The 16,962-nt window shown below is 40.0% G+C and overlaps 1 protein-coding gene across 13 annotated transcripts in view; it reads left to right on the forward strand.

Moving 5' to 3' along the window:
- ZNF423 (zinc finger protein 423) overlaps nt 1-16,962 on the forward strand; it is a 334,537-nt gene that overhangs the window by 209,420 nt on the left and 108,155 nt on the right. For all 13 annotated transcript variants that reach the window (XM_073307700.1, XM_073307696.1, XM_073307686.1 and 10 more), the window contains 2 exons: nt 420-3,643; nt 15,294-15,378. In XM_073307700.1, coding sequence (XP_073163801.1) covers nt 420-3,643; nt 15,294-15,378 — 3,309 coding nt within the window. The remainder of the gene's footprint in view (nt 1-419; nt 3,644-15,293; nt 15,379-16,962) is intronic.

A 16,962-nucleotide genomic window follows, 5' to 3' on the forward strand; every position in this document is an offset into this window, starting at 1 on the left:
TATTTAAAATAATTCTGATGCATCATTTAAAAAAAATCCCACCAAATCACAGGTGACCACTTAATACTGTAGCTCTTAGACATGTTTGTATTGCTTTGCTTCACAATGCATTTTATTTTCTTTACTTATTGTTTGTTCTTTTACAGTTCAGTGAGTAGTTAAGCCTGCTAAAGAAAAAGGCCTTATATCAATGCTAAATGTTTGAATGTTCATAACTTACATAACAATGTGTGCTTCTCTTCCTCTTTCTCAAGCATCCTTTAAAATTCAAGAGACATTTATGTCTTTTTTTTTTTGTTCAGCAACTGATTTTTTTTACTGTAGTAGCAGAAGCCCACAGTGTTGTTGAGAGGCTTTGTCCTTATTTCACAGATGCACTGGGAATTGTTTTTAATCTCCTTTCTGCTTTCCCATTACAGATGGTGATGACGACCCACAACTCTCCTGGGTGGCTTCATCTCCCTCCAGCAAAGATGTTGCATCACCCACTCAGATGATAGGAGATGGGTGTGATCTCGGCATCGGGGAGGAGGAAGGGGGGACTGGCCTGCCATATCCCTGTCAGTTTTGTGATAAGTCCTTCATTCGCCTGAGCTACCTTAAAAGGCACGAGCAGATCCACAGTGACAAACTACCTTTCAAATGTACCTACTGTAGCCGGCTTTTTAAACATAAGAGAAGTAGGGATCGCCACATAAAGCTTCACACGGGGGATAAAAAGTACCATTGCCATGAATGTGAGGCAGCATTCTCTCGCAGCGACCACCTCAAAATTCACCTGAAAACCCACAGTTCGAGCAAGCCATTCAAGTGTACTGTCTGTAAGCGTGGCTTTTCCTCCACCAGCTCATTGCAGAGTCACATGCAAGCTCATAAAAAGAACAAGGAACATATGGCAAAGACTGAGAAAGAGGTGAAGAAGGATGATTTTATGTGTGATTACTGTGAAGAGACATTCAGTCAGACAGAAGATTTGGAGAAGCACGTAATGACACGCCACCCACAGCTTTCTGAGAAGGCAGATTTGCAGTGTATTCATTGTCCTGAAGTATTTGCAGATGAAAACTCACTGCTTTCCCACATTCATCAAGCCCATGCCAACAAAAAACACAAGTGCCCTATGTGCCCTGAGCAGTTTTCTTCAGTGGAGGAAGTCTATTGCCACTTGGATAGCCACAGACAACCTGATTCCAGCAACCACAGTGTCAGCCCTGACCCAGTCTTGGGGAGTGTGGCGTCTATGAGCAGTGCAACACCTGATTCAAGTGCATCGGTAGAACGAGGCTCCACTCCGGACTCCACTTTAAAACCGTTGAGAGGACAAAAGAAGATCAGATCAGTGGAAAGAGAGGAAGGCCAGAACTGGTCTAAAGTCACCTATAGCTGTCCTTACTGCTCCAAGCGTGACTTCAACAGCCTTGCTGTCCTGGAGATCCATTTGAAGACCATTCATGCAGACAAACCTCAACAAAGCCACACATGCCAGATCTGCCTTGATTCCATGCCTACGCTGTACAACTTGAACGAACATGTCAGAAAGGTGCACAAAAACCATGCATATCCCATGATGCAGTTTAACAACATTTCTGCCTTTCACTGTAACTATTGCCCTGAGATGTTTGCGGATATCAATAGCCTACAGGAGCACATCCGCATCACTCACTGTGGACCAAGTGCTACCCCTCAAGATGGTAACAATGCCTTCTTCTGTAACCAGTGCTCCATGGGCTTTCTGACGGAAGCATCCTTGACTGAGCATATTCAGCAAACTCACTGCAATGTAGGAAACTCAAAATTGGATTCCCCTGTTGTTCAGCCAACACAGTCTTTTATGGAAGTTTATTCTTGCCCTTATTGCACAAACTCCCCCATTTTTGGCTCCATCCTGAAGCTTACAAAGCACATTAAAGAAAACCACAAGAACATTCCTCTGGCACACAATAAGAAGTCAAAAGCAGAGCAGAGTCCAGTTTCTTCTGATGTTGAAGTCTCTTCCCCTAAAAGGCAGCGGCTTTCTGCCAGCTTAAACTCAGTTTCTAATGGTGAATACCCATGTAATCAGTGTGATCTAAAGTTCTCTAATTTTGAAAGTTTTCAAACTCATTTAAAGTTACATTTGGAGTTGCTTTTAAGGAAACAGTCTTGCCCTCAGTGTAAAGAAGATTTTGATTCTCAGGAATCTCTCCTGCAGCACCTCACAGTACACTACATGACAACTTCTACCCATTATGTATGTGAGAGCTGTGACAAACAGTTTTCTTCAGTGGATGATTTGCAGAAGCATTTGCTGGACATGCATACTTTTGTGTTGTATCACTGCACCCTTTGCCAAGAGGTTTTTGATTCCAAGGTATCTATCCAAGTACATCTGGCAGTCAAGCATAGCAATGAAAAGAAGATGTATCGTTGTACAGCCTGTAATTGGGATTTTAGAAAGGAGGTGGACCTTCAGATCCATGTAAAGCATAGCCATTTGGGCAATCCAACAAAGTCACATAAATGCATCTTCTGTGGAGAGACCTTCAGCACTGAAGTAGAACTGCAGTGCCACATCACAACCCACAGTAAAAAATACAACTGTAAGTTCTGCAGCAAAGCTTTCCATGCTATCATCTTGCTTGAAAAACATTTGCGGGAGAAACATTGTGTCTTTGATGCTGGGGCTGAGAATGGTACAGCTAATGGCATGACCCCAACTAATAAAAAGACGGAAGCTGCAGATCTCCAGAACATGTTGATGAAGAATCCGGATACTTCAAACAGTCATGAGGCTAGTGAGGATGATGTAGATGCTTCTGAGCCGATGTATGGTTGTGATATTTGTGGGGCTGCCTATACCATGGAAGTCCTTTTGCAAAACCATCGTTTAAGAGATCATAACATTAGACCTGGGGAGGATGATTGTTCTAGGAAGAAAGCAGAATTCATCAAAGGTAGCCACAAGTGTAACATCTGCTCAAGGACCTTTTTCTCAGAAAATGGCCTCAGAGAGCATATGCAGACCCACCGAGGTCCAGCTAAGCACTACATGTGCCCCATTTGTGGGGAGCGCTTCCCGTCCCTTCTGACCCTGACAGAGCACAAAGTCACTCATAGCAAGAGTTTGGATACGGGAACGTGCAGGATCTGCAAAATGCCACTGCAGAGTGAGGAAGAATTTATTGAGCACTGCCAGATGCATCCGGATCTCAGAAATTCCCTCACTGGGTTTCGCTGTGTTGTCTGTATGCAGACAGTCACCTCTACCCTTGAGCTGAAAATTCATGGAACGTTCCATATGCAGAAATTGGCAGGAAACTCTGCAGCCTCTTCTCCCAATGGTCAGGCTTTGCAGAAACTCTACAAGTGTGCTTTGTGCTTGAAAGAGTTCCGGAACAAGCAGGACTTGGTGAAACTGGATGTTAACGGCCTGCCATATGGCCTGTGTGCTGGATGCATGACCAGGGGTACCAACGGACAGTCTTCAGGCTTGACCCCCCAGGAAGTGAATGAGAGACCGTGTGGCAGTCTGAGGTGCCCAGAGTGTAGTGTCAAATTTGAAAGTGCTGAAGACCTAGAGAACCACATTCAGTTAGATCACCGAGACCTGACACCTGAGACTAGCGGCCAAAGGAAGGGTACCCAGACATCCCCTGTTCCCAGAGTAAGTACTGCTGAACTTTAGCATCTCTTATTACACACAATGTAGACCACTAGAGTAACTATACAAAGCATTTAATAGGATTAAAAATTATCTGAAATTCAAATGTTATAAAATTAATAGTAAAAAAAAATATCTTTTGAGAATGACCTGTGCTATAAACAAAGCGTAGCACTGCACAGGGAGAAAATAGGCATCACACAGATTTGTAGACTTCTTAGTTATGTATGGCAGGGTATCAGGGTTCATACTGCAAGCCTACCTTGAAGTTTTCAGCAGAAAGTTGAGCTATATGAACGATTCATTCAGAAGTCAGGGTTTGTGCATAAGTTTGAGTATTTCTTGAGTTCGCAGATCTGCAGAAACTGGGGAGACTTTCATGGAAAAAGATATTTTCAGTATCCAGGAGAAGGGAATTCTAGGTAGTTCACTTTACCACACCCCAGGAATGAGTTAATTAGAATGGATGGTAGGTTTGCAAGAGGCTTGTTTTCTTTATATAGCCTCTTGGCAGAGGTGTCTACTTTATTTGTGGTGTTTGGTGAACATGTGACCAGGCACCAAATATGAGAAGGAGGAGATTGGAATGAAAGATTTAGTGAAAGACCCTCAAAACTTTGCATCGCCCTGCGTAAAATTTGAGTCACTGCTTCAGAGAGGTTAGTTGTCTTGCTATATGACCTTGAGAGATGGATATGAGCCCTGCTTTCCGGGGGCAGCGGCAGCGGCTTTCCTCACTCTGTGTGTGTGTGTATGTGTGTGTGTGTGTGTGAGAGAGAGAGAGAGAGACCTGGAAAAACCTATGTGTAAGAAAGATACTTCCTTACAAAAATTCAAAAAGGAAATAGAAACAGTATCTTTATGGCTCAGGTGCCATACTGGCCACATTGATACTCAAATAATTATTAGCAGCTGTTTAATCACCAGAGGATATTGCACAGCAGTATTTAACTTGTGAAATCTGGAATTGGATTGTTTCCTTCCCTTAATGAAAGTAGTTTTCTTATGTGATGCAAAAATTCTTGTAGCATGTACAGGTGATATTCTTGAGAGAAAAGAGTTAGTTTTCACAGATTGTCTGCTGTCTTACATCTTTACTTTTAAGATTTTTGGCTAATTTAGTATGTAAGCAAGCCTTTAGAAGCCTGCTCATGAAATCTATTGTGTTTGCTGTTTATGGTGTCTTAAAATTGTTTGTTGAAATTTTAGTTCATGGTTGGGCCAGGTTACTTCTTACACTGTGAAGAACAAATGGAATGAGAAGTGAATATGGGAACTCTTCTCAGCAGACCAGTAGCAGTGACAGGAATACCAGTCACACCACTCTGACACTTTGAATGAAAGATAATGGGATGAGATTTTCAAAAGTATTTACTAAGGGAGCTGGGTGCCCTGCTCTTTACTGAAAAATTCCAGCCATAGACTCCACCTTATATTAGTCTGCTAATTAAAGTACCCCCAAATGATTCTTGATGCAGTGGGCAATAACAGAGTTGAAGATGCTTTTAGAGTGCACTGAGCGAGCAGTTCAGTAAGTGCAAGAAGACCTCAAGTCCTGACAGTGCAGACAGAATGGGCTCAGAAAGAGCTGTTCATAGTGCATCCTGTCAGTGATTCGCAGATTGTGTCCGCATCCCAGGTTCGATCTCAATGAAAATTTGTTTTGTTTAAGTTGCTTCTTTAGTACAACTGGATATTGCTCCCACTGGGTCAAGTGAATATGTGACTAGACCTGCCTCCAGCTGTGATATACATCTAATTCTGCAGAGGAATAAAATAAGGAATGGAAATATCCCTTCCTTCAGCGTGATGTCTCTTGAGAGTTCAGCTGAGTCTCTGAATAGGTCACTGTCTTCTTTCTACTTCTCAGTTCTTTATTTCCTTCTAAATTCTCTGAAACAGATCTATTCTTTTCTGTGGGACTAATTCCTTTTTCACATGGCTGTGCACACAGCCTAAAATATTTCATGCTCTTCCCCTCATCTGTCAGGAGTGGAATACATTGCCGTCTTCTACTCTAATTTCTTGCTTTAACTCTCTCTTTTCAGTGAGAGCTTCCATACCTGTTCTCTCAGGGGAGAGTTTAAGTTCTTCAACAAGGTAAATGCTTTGAATTTCATCCCACGAGGGCAGATTTTAGTTCCTTTGTAGAAGATAATGAAAAATCAGCATTTATGCGTACACCACATAGCACCTTAAACAGGTGCCTATGGCCTGCAGCCTGCACATATGCTAATGCCTGAAACCTGTATGGTGTATACGCAAGTTACTTGGAATAATTCATGATTTTACCTTTACTGATCGCTTCTGTACTTGAACAGTGATATCAGTAGGCTAAATAACTGTCAGTGCTTCATTCTGGGGATTAAACATGTAGATTGGGTCTGTTAAAATGTTTTTATAGCAAAAGGATCTTTAAAGAATTATGCTGTTTTTGGAAAATAATAACTCACTGTAGTATTTTCAGAATAGAAGTTTGTTTACCTTTGCTTGTAGTAAACAGGCAGTGGGGCCAATAGACAATCGAGGTGCTAAAGGAGCACTGAGGGAAGACAAAGCTGTTGCGGAGAAGCTAAATTAATTCTTTGCATCGGTCTTCACTGCAGAGGACGTGAGGGAGATTTCCACACCTGAGCCACTTTTTTTAGGTGACAAATCCTGAGGAACTGTCCCATACTGAAGTGTCAGTAGAGGAGGTTTTGGAACAAATTGATAAATTAAACAGTAATAAGTCACCAGGAGCAGATGATGATCACCCAAGAGTTCTGAAGGAACTCAAATATGAAATTGCGGAACTACTAACTGTTACATTACCTATCGCTTAAATCAGCCTCTGGACCAGATGACTGCTGGAGAGCGGATGTGACACTGAATTTAAAAAAAAAAAGGCTTCAGAGGCAATCCTGGCAATTGCAGGCCAGTAAGGCTAATTTCAAAACCAGGCAAATTGGTTGGAACTATAGTAAAGAACAGAATTATCAGATACATAGATGAACATGATTTGTTGGGGAAGAATCAATTTGGCTTTTGTAAAGCGAAATCATGCCTCACCAATCTATTAGAATTCTTTGAGGGGAGCCAAAAAGCATATAGAGAAGGGTGTTATCAGAAAAAACAACAAGGAGTCTGGTGGCACCTTAAAGACTAACAGATTTATTTGGACATATGCTTTTTTGGGTAAAAAACCCACTTCTTCAGATGCAAGGAGTGAAAATTACAGATGCAGGCGTAAATATACTGACACATGAAGAGAAGGGAGTTACCTTACAAGTGGAGAACCAGTGTTGACAGGGCCAGTTCAATTAGGGTGGATGTGGTCCACTCCCAGTAATTGAGGAGCATCAATACCAAGAGAGGGAAAATTGTGAGACCAGTACCCAGAATTCACTTACTACAAGACAGGCCCAACAAGGAAAATAACAGAAAACAGGCCATCATGTACAGTCCCCAGCTAAAACCTCTCCAGCACATCAAAGATCTGCAACCTGTCCTGGAAAATGATTCCTCACTCTCACAGACCTTGGGAGGCAGGCCAGTCCTCACTTACAGATGGCTCCCCAGCCTAAAGCAAATACTCACCAGCAACTACACACCACACTAACCCAGGAACCAATCCCTGTAACAAACCCCGTTGCCTATTCTGTGCCCATATCTACTCTAGCGACACCATCAGACGACCCAACCACATCAGCCGCACCAATCATGGGCTCATTCACCTGCACATCTACCAATGTGATATATGCCATCATGTTCCAGCAATGCCCCTCTGCCATGTACATTGGCCAGACTGGACAGTCTCTACATAAAAGAATAAATGGACACAAATCAGACATCAGGAATGGTAACATACAAAAGCCAGTAGGAGAACACTTCAATTTCCCTTGACATTCTACAACAGATTTTAAAGTAGCCATACTTCAACAAAAAAACCTTCAAAAACAGACTTCAAAGAGAAACTGAAGAGCTACAATTAATTTGCAAATGTAACACCATTAATTTGGGCTTGAATAGGGACTGGGAGTCGCTGGCTCACTACAAAAGCAATTTTCCCTCTCTTGATATTGACACCTACTCATCAATTATTGGGAGTGGACCACGTCCACCCTGATTGAATTGGCCATGTCAACACTGGTTCTCCACTTGTAAGGTGAAGGAGTACTTGTGGCACCTTAGAGACTAACAAATTTATTTGAGCATAAGCTTTCATGAGCTACAGCTCACTAACTTCCTTCACTTCATGTGCCAGTATATTTACACTTGCATCTGTAATTTTCACTCCATGCATCTGAAGAACTGGGATTTTAGCCACGAAAGCTTATGCCCAAATAAATCTGTTAGTCTTTAATCATAGAATCATAGACTATCAGGGTTGGAAGGGACCTCAGGAGGTCATCTAGTCCAACCCCCTGCTCAAAGCAGGACCAATCCCCAACTAAACCATCCCAGCCAGGGCTTTGTCAAGCCTGACCTTAAAAACTTCTAAGGAAGGAGATTCCACCACCTCCCTAGGTAACGCATTCCAGTGTTTCACCACCCTCCTAGTGAAAAAGTTTTTCCTAATATCCAACCTAACCCTCCTCCACTGCAACTTGAGAGTGCCACCGGCCTCCTCGTTGTTTTTGTGGATACAGACTAACAGTAATACTAATACTTGGATTATCAGAAAGCCTTTTGGTCCCTCAACAAAGGCTCTTAACCAAACTAAGCAATCGTGGGACAAGAAGGAAGGTTCTCCTGTGGTTCAGTAACTGGAGAAAGGATGGGAAACAAAGGATAGGAATAATGGTTAGTTTTCACAGTGGAGAGAGGTAAATAGCAGGGTCCCCCAAGGATCTATATTGGGACCTATGCTGTTCAACATATTCATAAATGATCTGGAAAACAGGGTAAACAGAAAGGTGGCAAAGTTTGCAGGTGATACAAAATTGCTCAAGATAGTTAAGTTCAAGGCTGACTGAGAAGAATTACAAAGGTGGGTGACAAGGCGACAAAATGGCAGATGAAATTCAGTGTTGATAAATGCAAAGTAATGCACACTGGAAACCATAGTCCCAACTATTAGTAGAAAATGATGGGGACTAAATTAGCTGTTACCCCTCAAGAAAGAGATCTTGGAGTCATAATGGATAGTTCTCTGAAAACATCCGCTCAGTGTGCAGTGGCAGTCAAAAAAGCGAACAGAATGTTAGGAACCGCTAAGTAAAGGGGATTAGCCAAAATGGTCAGGGACTCAATCCCATGTTCTGAGTGTCTTCAAATGTCTGATTGTCCGATGCTATGGCTGGCTAACAGCAGATCATTCAGTAAATGGCCCTGTTCTGTTGTTTTCCTCTGAAGCATCCGGCATTGTACAGTGTCGGAAGACAGGATCCTGGGCTAGATGGACCATGAGTGTGACTCAATTTGGTCGTTCTTATGTTCTAAGGTAACTAGGCTAGGTGGATTGAAGAAAATCCCTCTTCTCCAGTCTCTTGTTGGCATGCTGTACAACAGGTAAAATGCAATTTTTTACTCAGGCTGTTGTAAGTATACAATACAAGCTGAGTAGACTGCAAGAATTACTACTCTGTAATTCTTGATCACTTCTATGTTTCTTTTTTTAAACACTCTATTGATTTTGCTTTTTAACACAGGAAAGAACAGTTGAGGCTTAGAAAAAAATATAGTCATAGAGAAACTACATGGAGATTAGATTAAAAACAACAGGAGCACACATTTCAGTAAGCAACAGAATATATTGATGTCCTTAGTACAAAAGTGGAAAGGAAAGAATGTGTATAGATATATAAGGTACTCAGAGTGCCCCGCCCCCAAAATCACACTGCCAGTTATGCTTAAATCAAGCAAGTGAGAGTTGACGCTTTCAGAAGAGACCTTGGAAAAACTTAAAAGTGCAGTAGAAACTCCAAGGGCAAATGAGTATAGGGATATTTTTTTTAAAAAAAGGTGTTAATAGCTGATGGATGAAAAGAGAGGGGAGAAAGAAAAGATACAGCAGAAAAGAGAGAATCCGTTTATACCATTTCTAGACATATATGTTTATAGTTACCGTTGGCACACTTCCCCTTTCTGAAAGGGTATAAGAGTGTTGTTTTTGTTGTGTTCAGTGTGGATGTTTCTACTGATTTTTTTCAAAGTTGGTTAGAGACAGCTGGATGAGGATCAAGAACCTGGAAGAGTTAGGTGCACTCAGAGATCTTGTGACAGGTATTTTCTACCAGTCAAAATAAATTAGAGAAAATATGTACACCATGTAGTGTAATGCTGCTTGTTTATCAACTACCCTTGGAATTTGAAATATATATAAGGAAGTATTATCTAGGTAGTCATCTCTTTCTGTCTCTCTCAGGTGTTTCTAAGACACCAGTCTCAGTGGCATCTAAACATGGCATCCTACAAAGTTATTTTTGTTTGTGTCAAAATCATAAATGATAGAAATTTCTGCTTTCTGTTCAGGAAATGTTTGCATCTGAGGCCCGCATTAATAGTTTTCAAGGCATATCAAGCATATTTCATTCCAAATATTATCAAGAGGGATACATAAAATAAACTCTAGTTGTAGAATCTTACCACTTTCTAAAATCACCACTTTCAGCAGTATTTATGATTCTTATAGCTTTTTTTGAATTATTTCAAAGACAAATAAGGCTAAGGTTTCCTCTTCTAGGAATTTCTTAATGTTTCCTTCTGTTGAATTTGGGTATTGTATGTTCTGCTATAGTACAGCCCATCCTGAGGACTCTGGCTGCTTTCCCTTTTTTGAGGCCTTTTATTCTGTCTTGGTCATGTTAGAATTAATGCTTTCATTTTTCATTACAAACACTGTATATCAAGTCTCCGTTTTTCTAGGAAGTGGCTTCATTTGTGAATAATCATTAATAGGCTCTTACACATTTGCTGGAAAAAACAAGCGTGGCTAACGTTTTCATCCAGAGGGGTATGTCTGGTTGATTTAGTTTTGAGACAGATGATGTCTGGATGCATATTTTTAATACTGGAGAAATTAAGTTCCCACACTCAAAAATGTAGCTATTTCTTCTTTATGGCACACATTTCTCATAATTTTATTGCTGTAGCTATAAGGAACAACAGTTTCTTAACGTTGACAGTGGCAAACGCTCAGGACTTCAGTTCAATAGCCATCTTAATTTGCATTGTTCTATATGACTCACCTAAAGTAAACATGTTAAGGGAACAAGTTGAAGAGACCTGGAAAATGGGGTGAACAGATCCTGTTTTCTGCTTCATCACTCAGTTCTCTCTCTTCCCTACTCTCTTCTGGGGTATAGTTCCTTCACTATTTTTTTTTCTTTCTCTCTTCCCTTGTAAAGCTACCTGAATGGAGGAATGTTTTCACTTCCTATGTAGAATAGGATTTTACTTCCAGGTTTAAAGGGGGGCAGTCTGGAAAACCCCTGGGAACAATAGCCATTTGTGGGGGGAAAAAAACAAGACCCCATCACCCCAAAAGTCTTATGTTGTTGTTATTATTTATTATTTATCATTCTGTTATTCCATGGCAGAAGAGGATTTAAGTTTCTTGATCCCATGAGGAATTTAAGCCTGCTCTTGAAAGTCAAATCATCTCATTCAGAGGTGTGCTACATGCATCCCATTAGCACCTCAAGCATAAGCTTTCTCTTAGTGAAGTTTGTTCAACAGTTTGTCATCATATCCACCCACTGATTCCAAAATTTTCCAGAAGTAAGAGGTGTATGTTAACAAATAAATATGAAGATCACAGGATCTATGATTCCCACAAGAATGGCAGTGGCAGGTTATTCCTGATACTATGAGTAAGCTAACTTTGTGGGTTTTTATTAAAAAACATGCCTGCTGATATTTTTAAAGGGAATTGATAATAGGCTATAGAACCGTTTACTGCTAGAGTATAAGTACAGGTGATCACCACAAATGGCTGTTTGGTGGCCTTCTGTGTGTGTGTGTGCACATCAGCTGAGACCAAGGATTCAGTTGAGATGGAGATTGAAATGTACCCTCTCACTCCAAAGGCAGTCTGTCCAAGTTGGGATTTTTGTATGTTGGCTGAGTAGTGTAGGAAAGTTCGGACTCGCTGCCTAGGTTAGGATAAAAAAAACTCCAGTCTCCAAATCTGGCAATATATATCTTTCACAAGCACTAAAATTCACAAGAAAATTCTTTATAAATAAATACGTGTTAATTTAATTTTAAAGGTCTGAATGAGTTGAGCTGAACCAGTGTCCTTGTTAACTAATGAGTTAATTAACTGATGAAAGATTTTAACTAGAGATGGATCTAAACCAACACCTTAGATCCAGACTTAAAAGTTTTTGGAGGAGGGGAAGATTTCACATTTTGAATGTGGCCATTTGATTTTTCCAATGTTTTCTGAGGTGAACTTGTGAGTTAGGGACACCTGTGTGTGTATGTGTATGTGTGACTGTGTACATGCACATATATATGTCTACTTGGTTTATGTAGGTAAGTGTGTGTGTTTGCACTCATGCTCAAGCTGTGGGACAAACTCCTGGAAAGCAGTGCTTCAGAAACCCAACCTTTTTTCCATTTGCACCCCACATTTTAGGCTGGACTGTGGGAGGCAGGGGGGGAGGGGAGACATTTCTGACTCATCTGGTGGTCTATATCCAATCCAAACTATTTCCCTCTGCACAGGTGCTGTTGGCTTATTGAATCAATTTTCACCCAACAGCATATTGTTTTATCCCATTATCATATTTTCTCTCATGTTACTACATTTAAACCAACCATAATGATTTACAACATGTAAGGCCCTGTGTGTGTACCAACATACATACACACTATGTACAGTATGCATTGTGTGTACATAAAATTCATATAAACAGAGATACAAGGTGGGTGAGGTAATATCTTTTATTAGACCAACTTTTGCTGGTGGAAGAGAGGAGATTTCGAACTACACAAAGCCCTTCCTCAGGTCTGGGAAAGATACTCAAGAGTGTCATAGCTAAATACAAGGTGGAAGAGATTGTTTAGCATAAGTAAAACACATATTCTAAGGGACCATTTAGGGTAAAGTGTCCTGTTAATATCCCTGCAGTCATAAGACAAAAAAGTGGGGTTAATGGGTTACAGGTTGTTGTGATAAGCCATAAATCCAGTGTCTTTATTAAGACCGTGATTTTTAGTGTCTAGCAAAGTAATGAATTTAAGCTCCTAGGCTTGTCTTTAGAAGGTGTTGTACAGGTTTCCTTTGAGGATGAGTACTGAGAGGTCAGATATGAAGTGATAGTTTGGTGAAAAGAGTTCACCCATGGGTGATATGATGTTTTTGTCTTTTATCATTTTTCTGTATAAGTTCATTTGAGAGCATAGTGATTGTCTGCTTTCACCAACATAGTTGTTATTGGGACATTTAGTGAAATGGATGAGGTATGCCACATGTTGTGATAGGCAAGTGCAGGACCCATGGATTTTGAAAGGTATGTTGTTGGGGATATTGATCATCGTAGCAGTGGAGATATGTCTGCAGGTTCTGCATCTGTTGTTCTGGCAAGGTCTAGTGCCACTTTGAGTTGATGGGTCCTGGTCTGTGGGGAACTTGCTTGATGATGAGCTTGAAAAGGTTGGGGGGTTATTTTGAAGGCCAGAAGAGGGTGGGTTGAGGAAAGATTTCTTTTAAGATGTAGTCCCCATCAAGTATGTGTTGTAATTTTTTGATGATACCCCATATGGGTTCCAGTGTGGGGTGGTTGGTGACAACTAGGGATGTATAGTCAGAGGCTTTTTCCCCTCCTGTATTGAAGCAGGTTCTCTTGGGCTATTTGGATGACCTGTTCCATGATGTGATCTACTTCTCTGGTGTGGGGTATCCTTGTTTAGCTGTGATGCTGTGAGTTCCTTTCCAAGATCTGAAGAAGAACTCTGTATAAGCTGAAAAACTTCTCTCTCATCAAACAGAAGTTTGGTTCAATGATTGATATTACCTCACCCACTTTGTCTCTCTAATATCCTGGGACGAAAACGGCTACAACAACACTGCAAACATACAGACAGTTGCACCTGTTATTATGGTACCGTGCCATGTTCATTAATCTTGATCTCCAACCTGTTGCTGAGGTGGAATGTAGTAATGAAAGTACTGGTGGCACCTATTTTTTTCTCTCCTCAGAAAAGTGTTGTAGGAAATTGGCTCCTGTACATGGAGGGTGAGGGCGACCTGCTACACTCCTCCAAATCCTTGGATTTCTTACTGCTGCCCCGGAAACTGGGTTCAACACATGGACTTAGGGGTGGAGGGAATGCAACAAGAAATAATTTAGATATTAAAATATACACAAATGTAAATAATTCAGAGTGCTGGGGAATTAACTACAAAAGTGGGATTCTACCATTAATGGCTAGCACTGAGAACGTGGTGCTTGGTTTGGTTTTGTTTTTTAACAGTGACTAGACTCACCCTTATGGGGCTGTCCACAATAGGAGTTGGAGAGGCAGGCCCTGAGTACTCATGACACAGTGTGATAGCAGCAGAAAGAGCCACTCCGCAATATTACTGTGGTAATAATTTCTTCCTAATAAACTCTATGCAGAAGGGACCCAGTTTTTCTAAACTGCACGTGCACAAATGCTTGTGAAAAATGTGCACCTCATTTGTGTGCTCTGTTGCACTAATTAAGCATACGCATTAAGCACGTAGTTATGCATTTATGTTTTAGATAATCAATATTTGTTCAAATGTGCATGTATTATTTACTCATACCCACACATGAACACATTTTAATATTTCTACATACTTTACGAATATCTAATCCAATTTATCTTTTGTAGGCCGCATTAGCTCCCCTAAAAATGGCATTGGGAGACGTTGTAGAGAGATCTACACAAGTAAATCTAAATCTGCACAAGTTTAGCACTGGTGTTTTTTGGTTTAACTTGGAATTCCTAAATTGTCGAGTACATTTTATTCTCTGCAAATTATTTTTTGGATTCTTCCCTGTCACACTGCCAGAGTACACACCACTGTCAATCTGAGTACAAACCACATTTTCCTTGTTTGAATAAATGGCTTATAATTGCATCTTCACACTGTCTCCTGGTTTCTGCAGCTAAGCCTCATTAGTATGACATTATGACACAGAAAACACACAACAAACAGCATAAGGAAATTATTTCTCATATTACTGTAGGATTTCCAAGATTTCTAATGGGAGACCTGTACAAAATATATTCACACCTTCCTTTCCCCGAGGTACAACTGGTCTTAGGCCTATTGTACTTTGAGTTTCCCTCAGTACAGTAAAAAAAATTTCAAAGTTGATCTTTTTCTGAAAGCAAACAGATCTCCTTTTAAAAGTACTTTGTTTCCATGCGCAGAAGTTTGTACTGCTCTGGGTAAAGTGTCAATAATAGAAGGTTTATGTCATAATCAAGTTATCAGGTTTTCAAGTACTCAGCACTGAAACTGTGATTTAGACTATTGTTTGAAATTTTTGCTTTGAGATTAAAGCCCTCTGAAGGCAGGATATTAGTACACCTTGAGTTTTCATTCAAAACCCTGTGCAACCTTGGTATATGGAAAAAGGGGTTAGGTAGGAGAAATGTTCAGCATATATAACGGACTGTATTTTTAATCACATCTGCTCTATGCTATAGTACAGTTTTCTCTAATCTCTTTTTGGTTATTAAACAGAAAAAGACGTATCAGTGCATCAAGTGCCAGATGACCTTTGAGAATGAAAGAGAGATACAAATCCATGTTGCAAACCATATGATTGGTAAGAAACTTTTTAAACCAGGGCTCTCATGGGCTGCTTGTTTTTGTTACTCTTCTTGAAATTCACTATTCTAATCATTTGTTAATATTCATGCTGGTTTTTTAAAACTTTGAGGGCAAATGGTTTAGATGTAATGATTGTTCATTTCAAAGCTTTTTAAATGTGTGGTTGTAAAAGTGTTACTGCTGAGCTTTTTCTACTCTTTTGAATCCTCTTGTAGCATTTTCACTTATATTAAAATCAAACTTTTGACAATATCTTACATTTTATAGCATAAATTTTCCTCTATCCATATAAAAAGTACTTGCCAGTTGTCAACCACTTAGGAGCAATTATGCTTCAATTTTGTATGTCATGACATTGAATAGATTTAATGGCTCACATTTTCCCAGTTAAATGTGATGAATTCCTGAGGCACATCGTCAAAACAAAATGCTTTAAAAGTTTTTTCAGTGCTTTTTTTTTTTTTCAAACAGTTCTGGACTTTAGAAGGTTCAACTTTTCAGATGTTCAATTTTTTTTAAAGCAATACCTTGCTGAGATCCCTAGCATAACAAGCTGCAGCCAAGTGTTACTGTAATCTGAAGGGTTGTATTTCTATTGCAGCTGTATGGTCATTTTCTGACAATTGCAAAGAAGTATTTTTTTCCTATCTGTACAGATGTTATAAATATATGTGATGGCCCGAGAGATCAGTTTATTTTGATGCATAGATGACAAAGGAGTTTCTTATACATGTCACTCCAGGCATATGTTGTAAGAGATCCTTCAAGGACCCTACAGTGCACTTTATGTGTCCCATATGTTCATGTGCAGCATTTATTTTAGATAAGCATAATGGTTTTCCTAGAACAATTTACATTTAGGAGGCTATTCTCCTCTCAATGCAAGTATGTAACTCCCATTATCATTAATGTGAATTATGCACAAATATTGAAGGGAGAATTAAAGACTGACACAAAGATTAAAAAAACCTCTTTATAAATGCAAGATATACACTGTCAGTCACAAGAATTTCCATAGTAGTGCTAGGCAAGAGTTTCAAGTCTGTCAAATAGAAGATAAAGATATCTAAGAATGTTAGCTTTTGTACCAGGTGTTAATGTAATCTCTTGTTTGCAGACTTGAAGGGTGAGATCCTTGCTAATTGGACCACAGTGATCTTAAAGTCTTACCTGCTTCCTCCCCCGTCCCCCTACTTTTTGTTAAGAAACCTGAAAGAGAGGTCTCCTTCGGAAAGCTGATATGTACTTTTAACTTAAGACGTAAAACAGAGGTTGATAATCAGTGATCTAAAACTATGTAGTGCATGGGATTCTGCTATCAGTGTACTGTTTGACTACAGATGGAACTGTTTTATGCTATTTGAAATAAGTAACTTCTTCCTTTAACTTACACACACATAATATACACTTCATACATTAATTATTGTACCACCAAATTTCTGCTGTCTGCAGTAATACCTTGATTTATATATGGTAAAGCTTGAATTCCAATACCAGAAGTATTGGAAACTGTAGCATTGGTAGAGTACATGTGGAGCTGAGAAAAGTGTAGTGCCTCTCTCTGGGAGGGCTGCAAATG

Source organism: Lepidochelys kempii, chromosome 12 (assembly GCF_965140285.1).
Source record: "Lepidochelys kempii isolate rLepKem1 chromosome 12, rLepKem1.hap1, whole genome shotgun sequence".
NCBI classification, from domain to species: Eukaryota; Metazoa; Chordata; order Testudines; family Cheloniidae; genus Lepidochelys; species Lepidochelys kempii.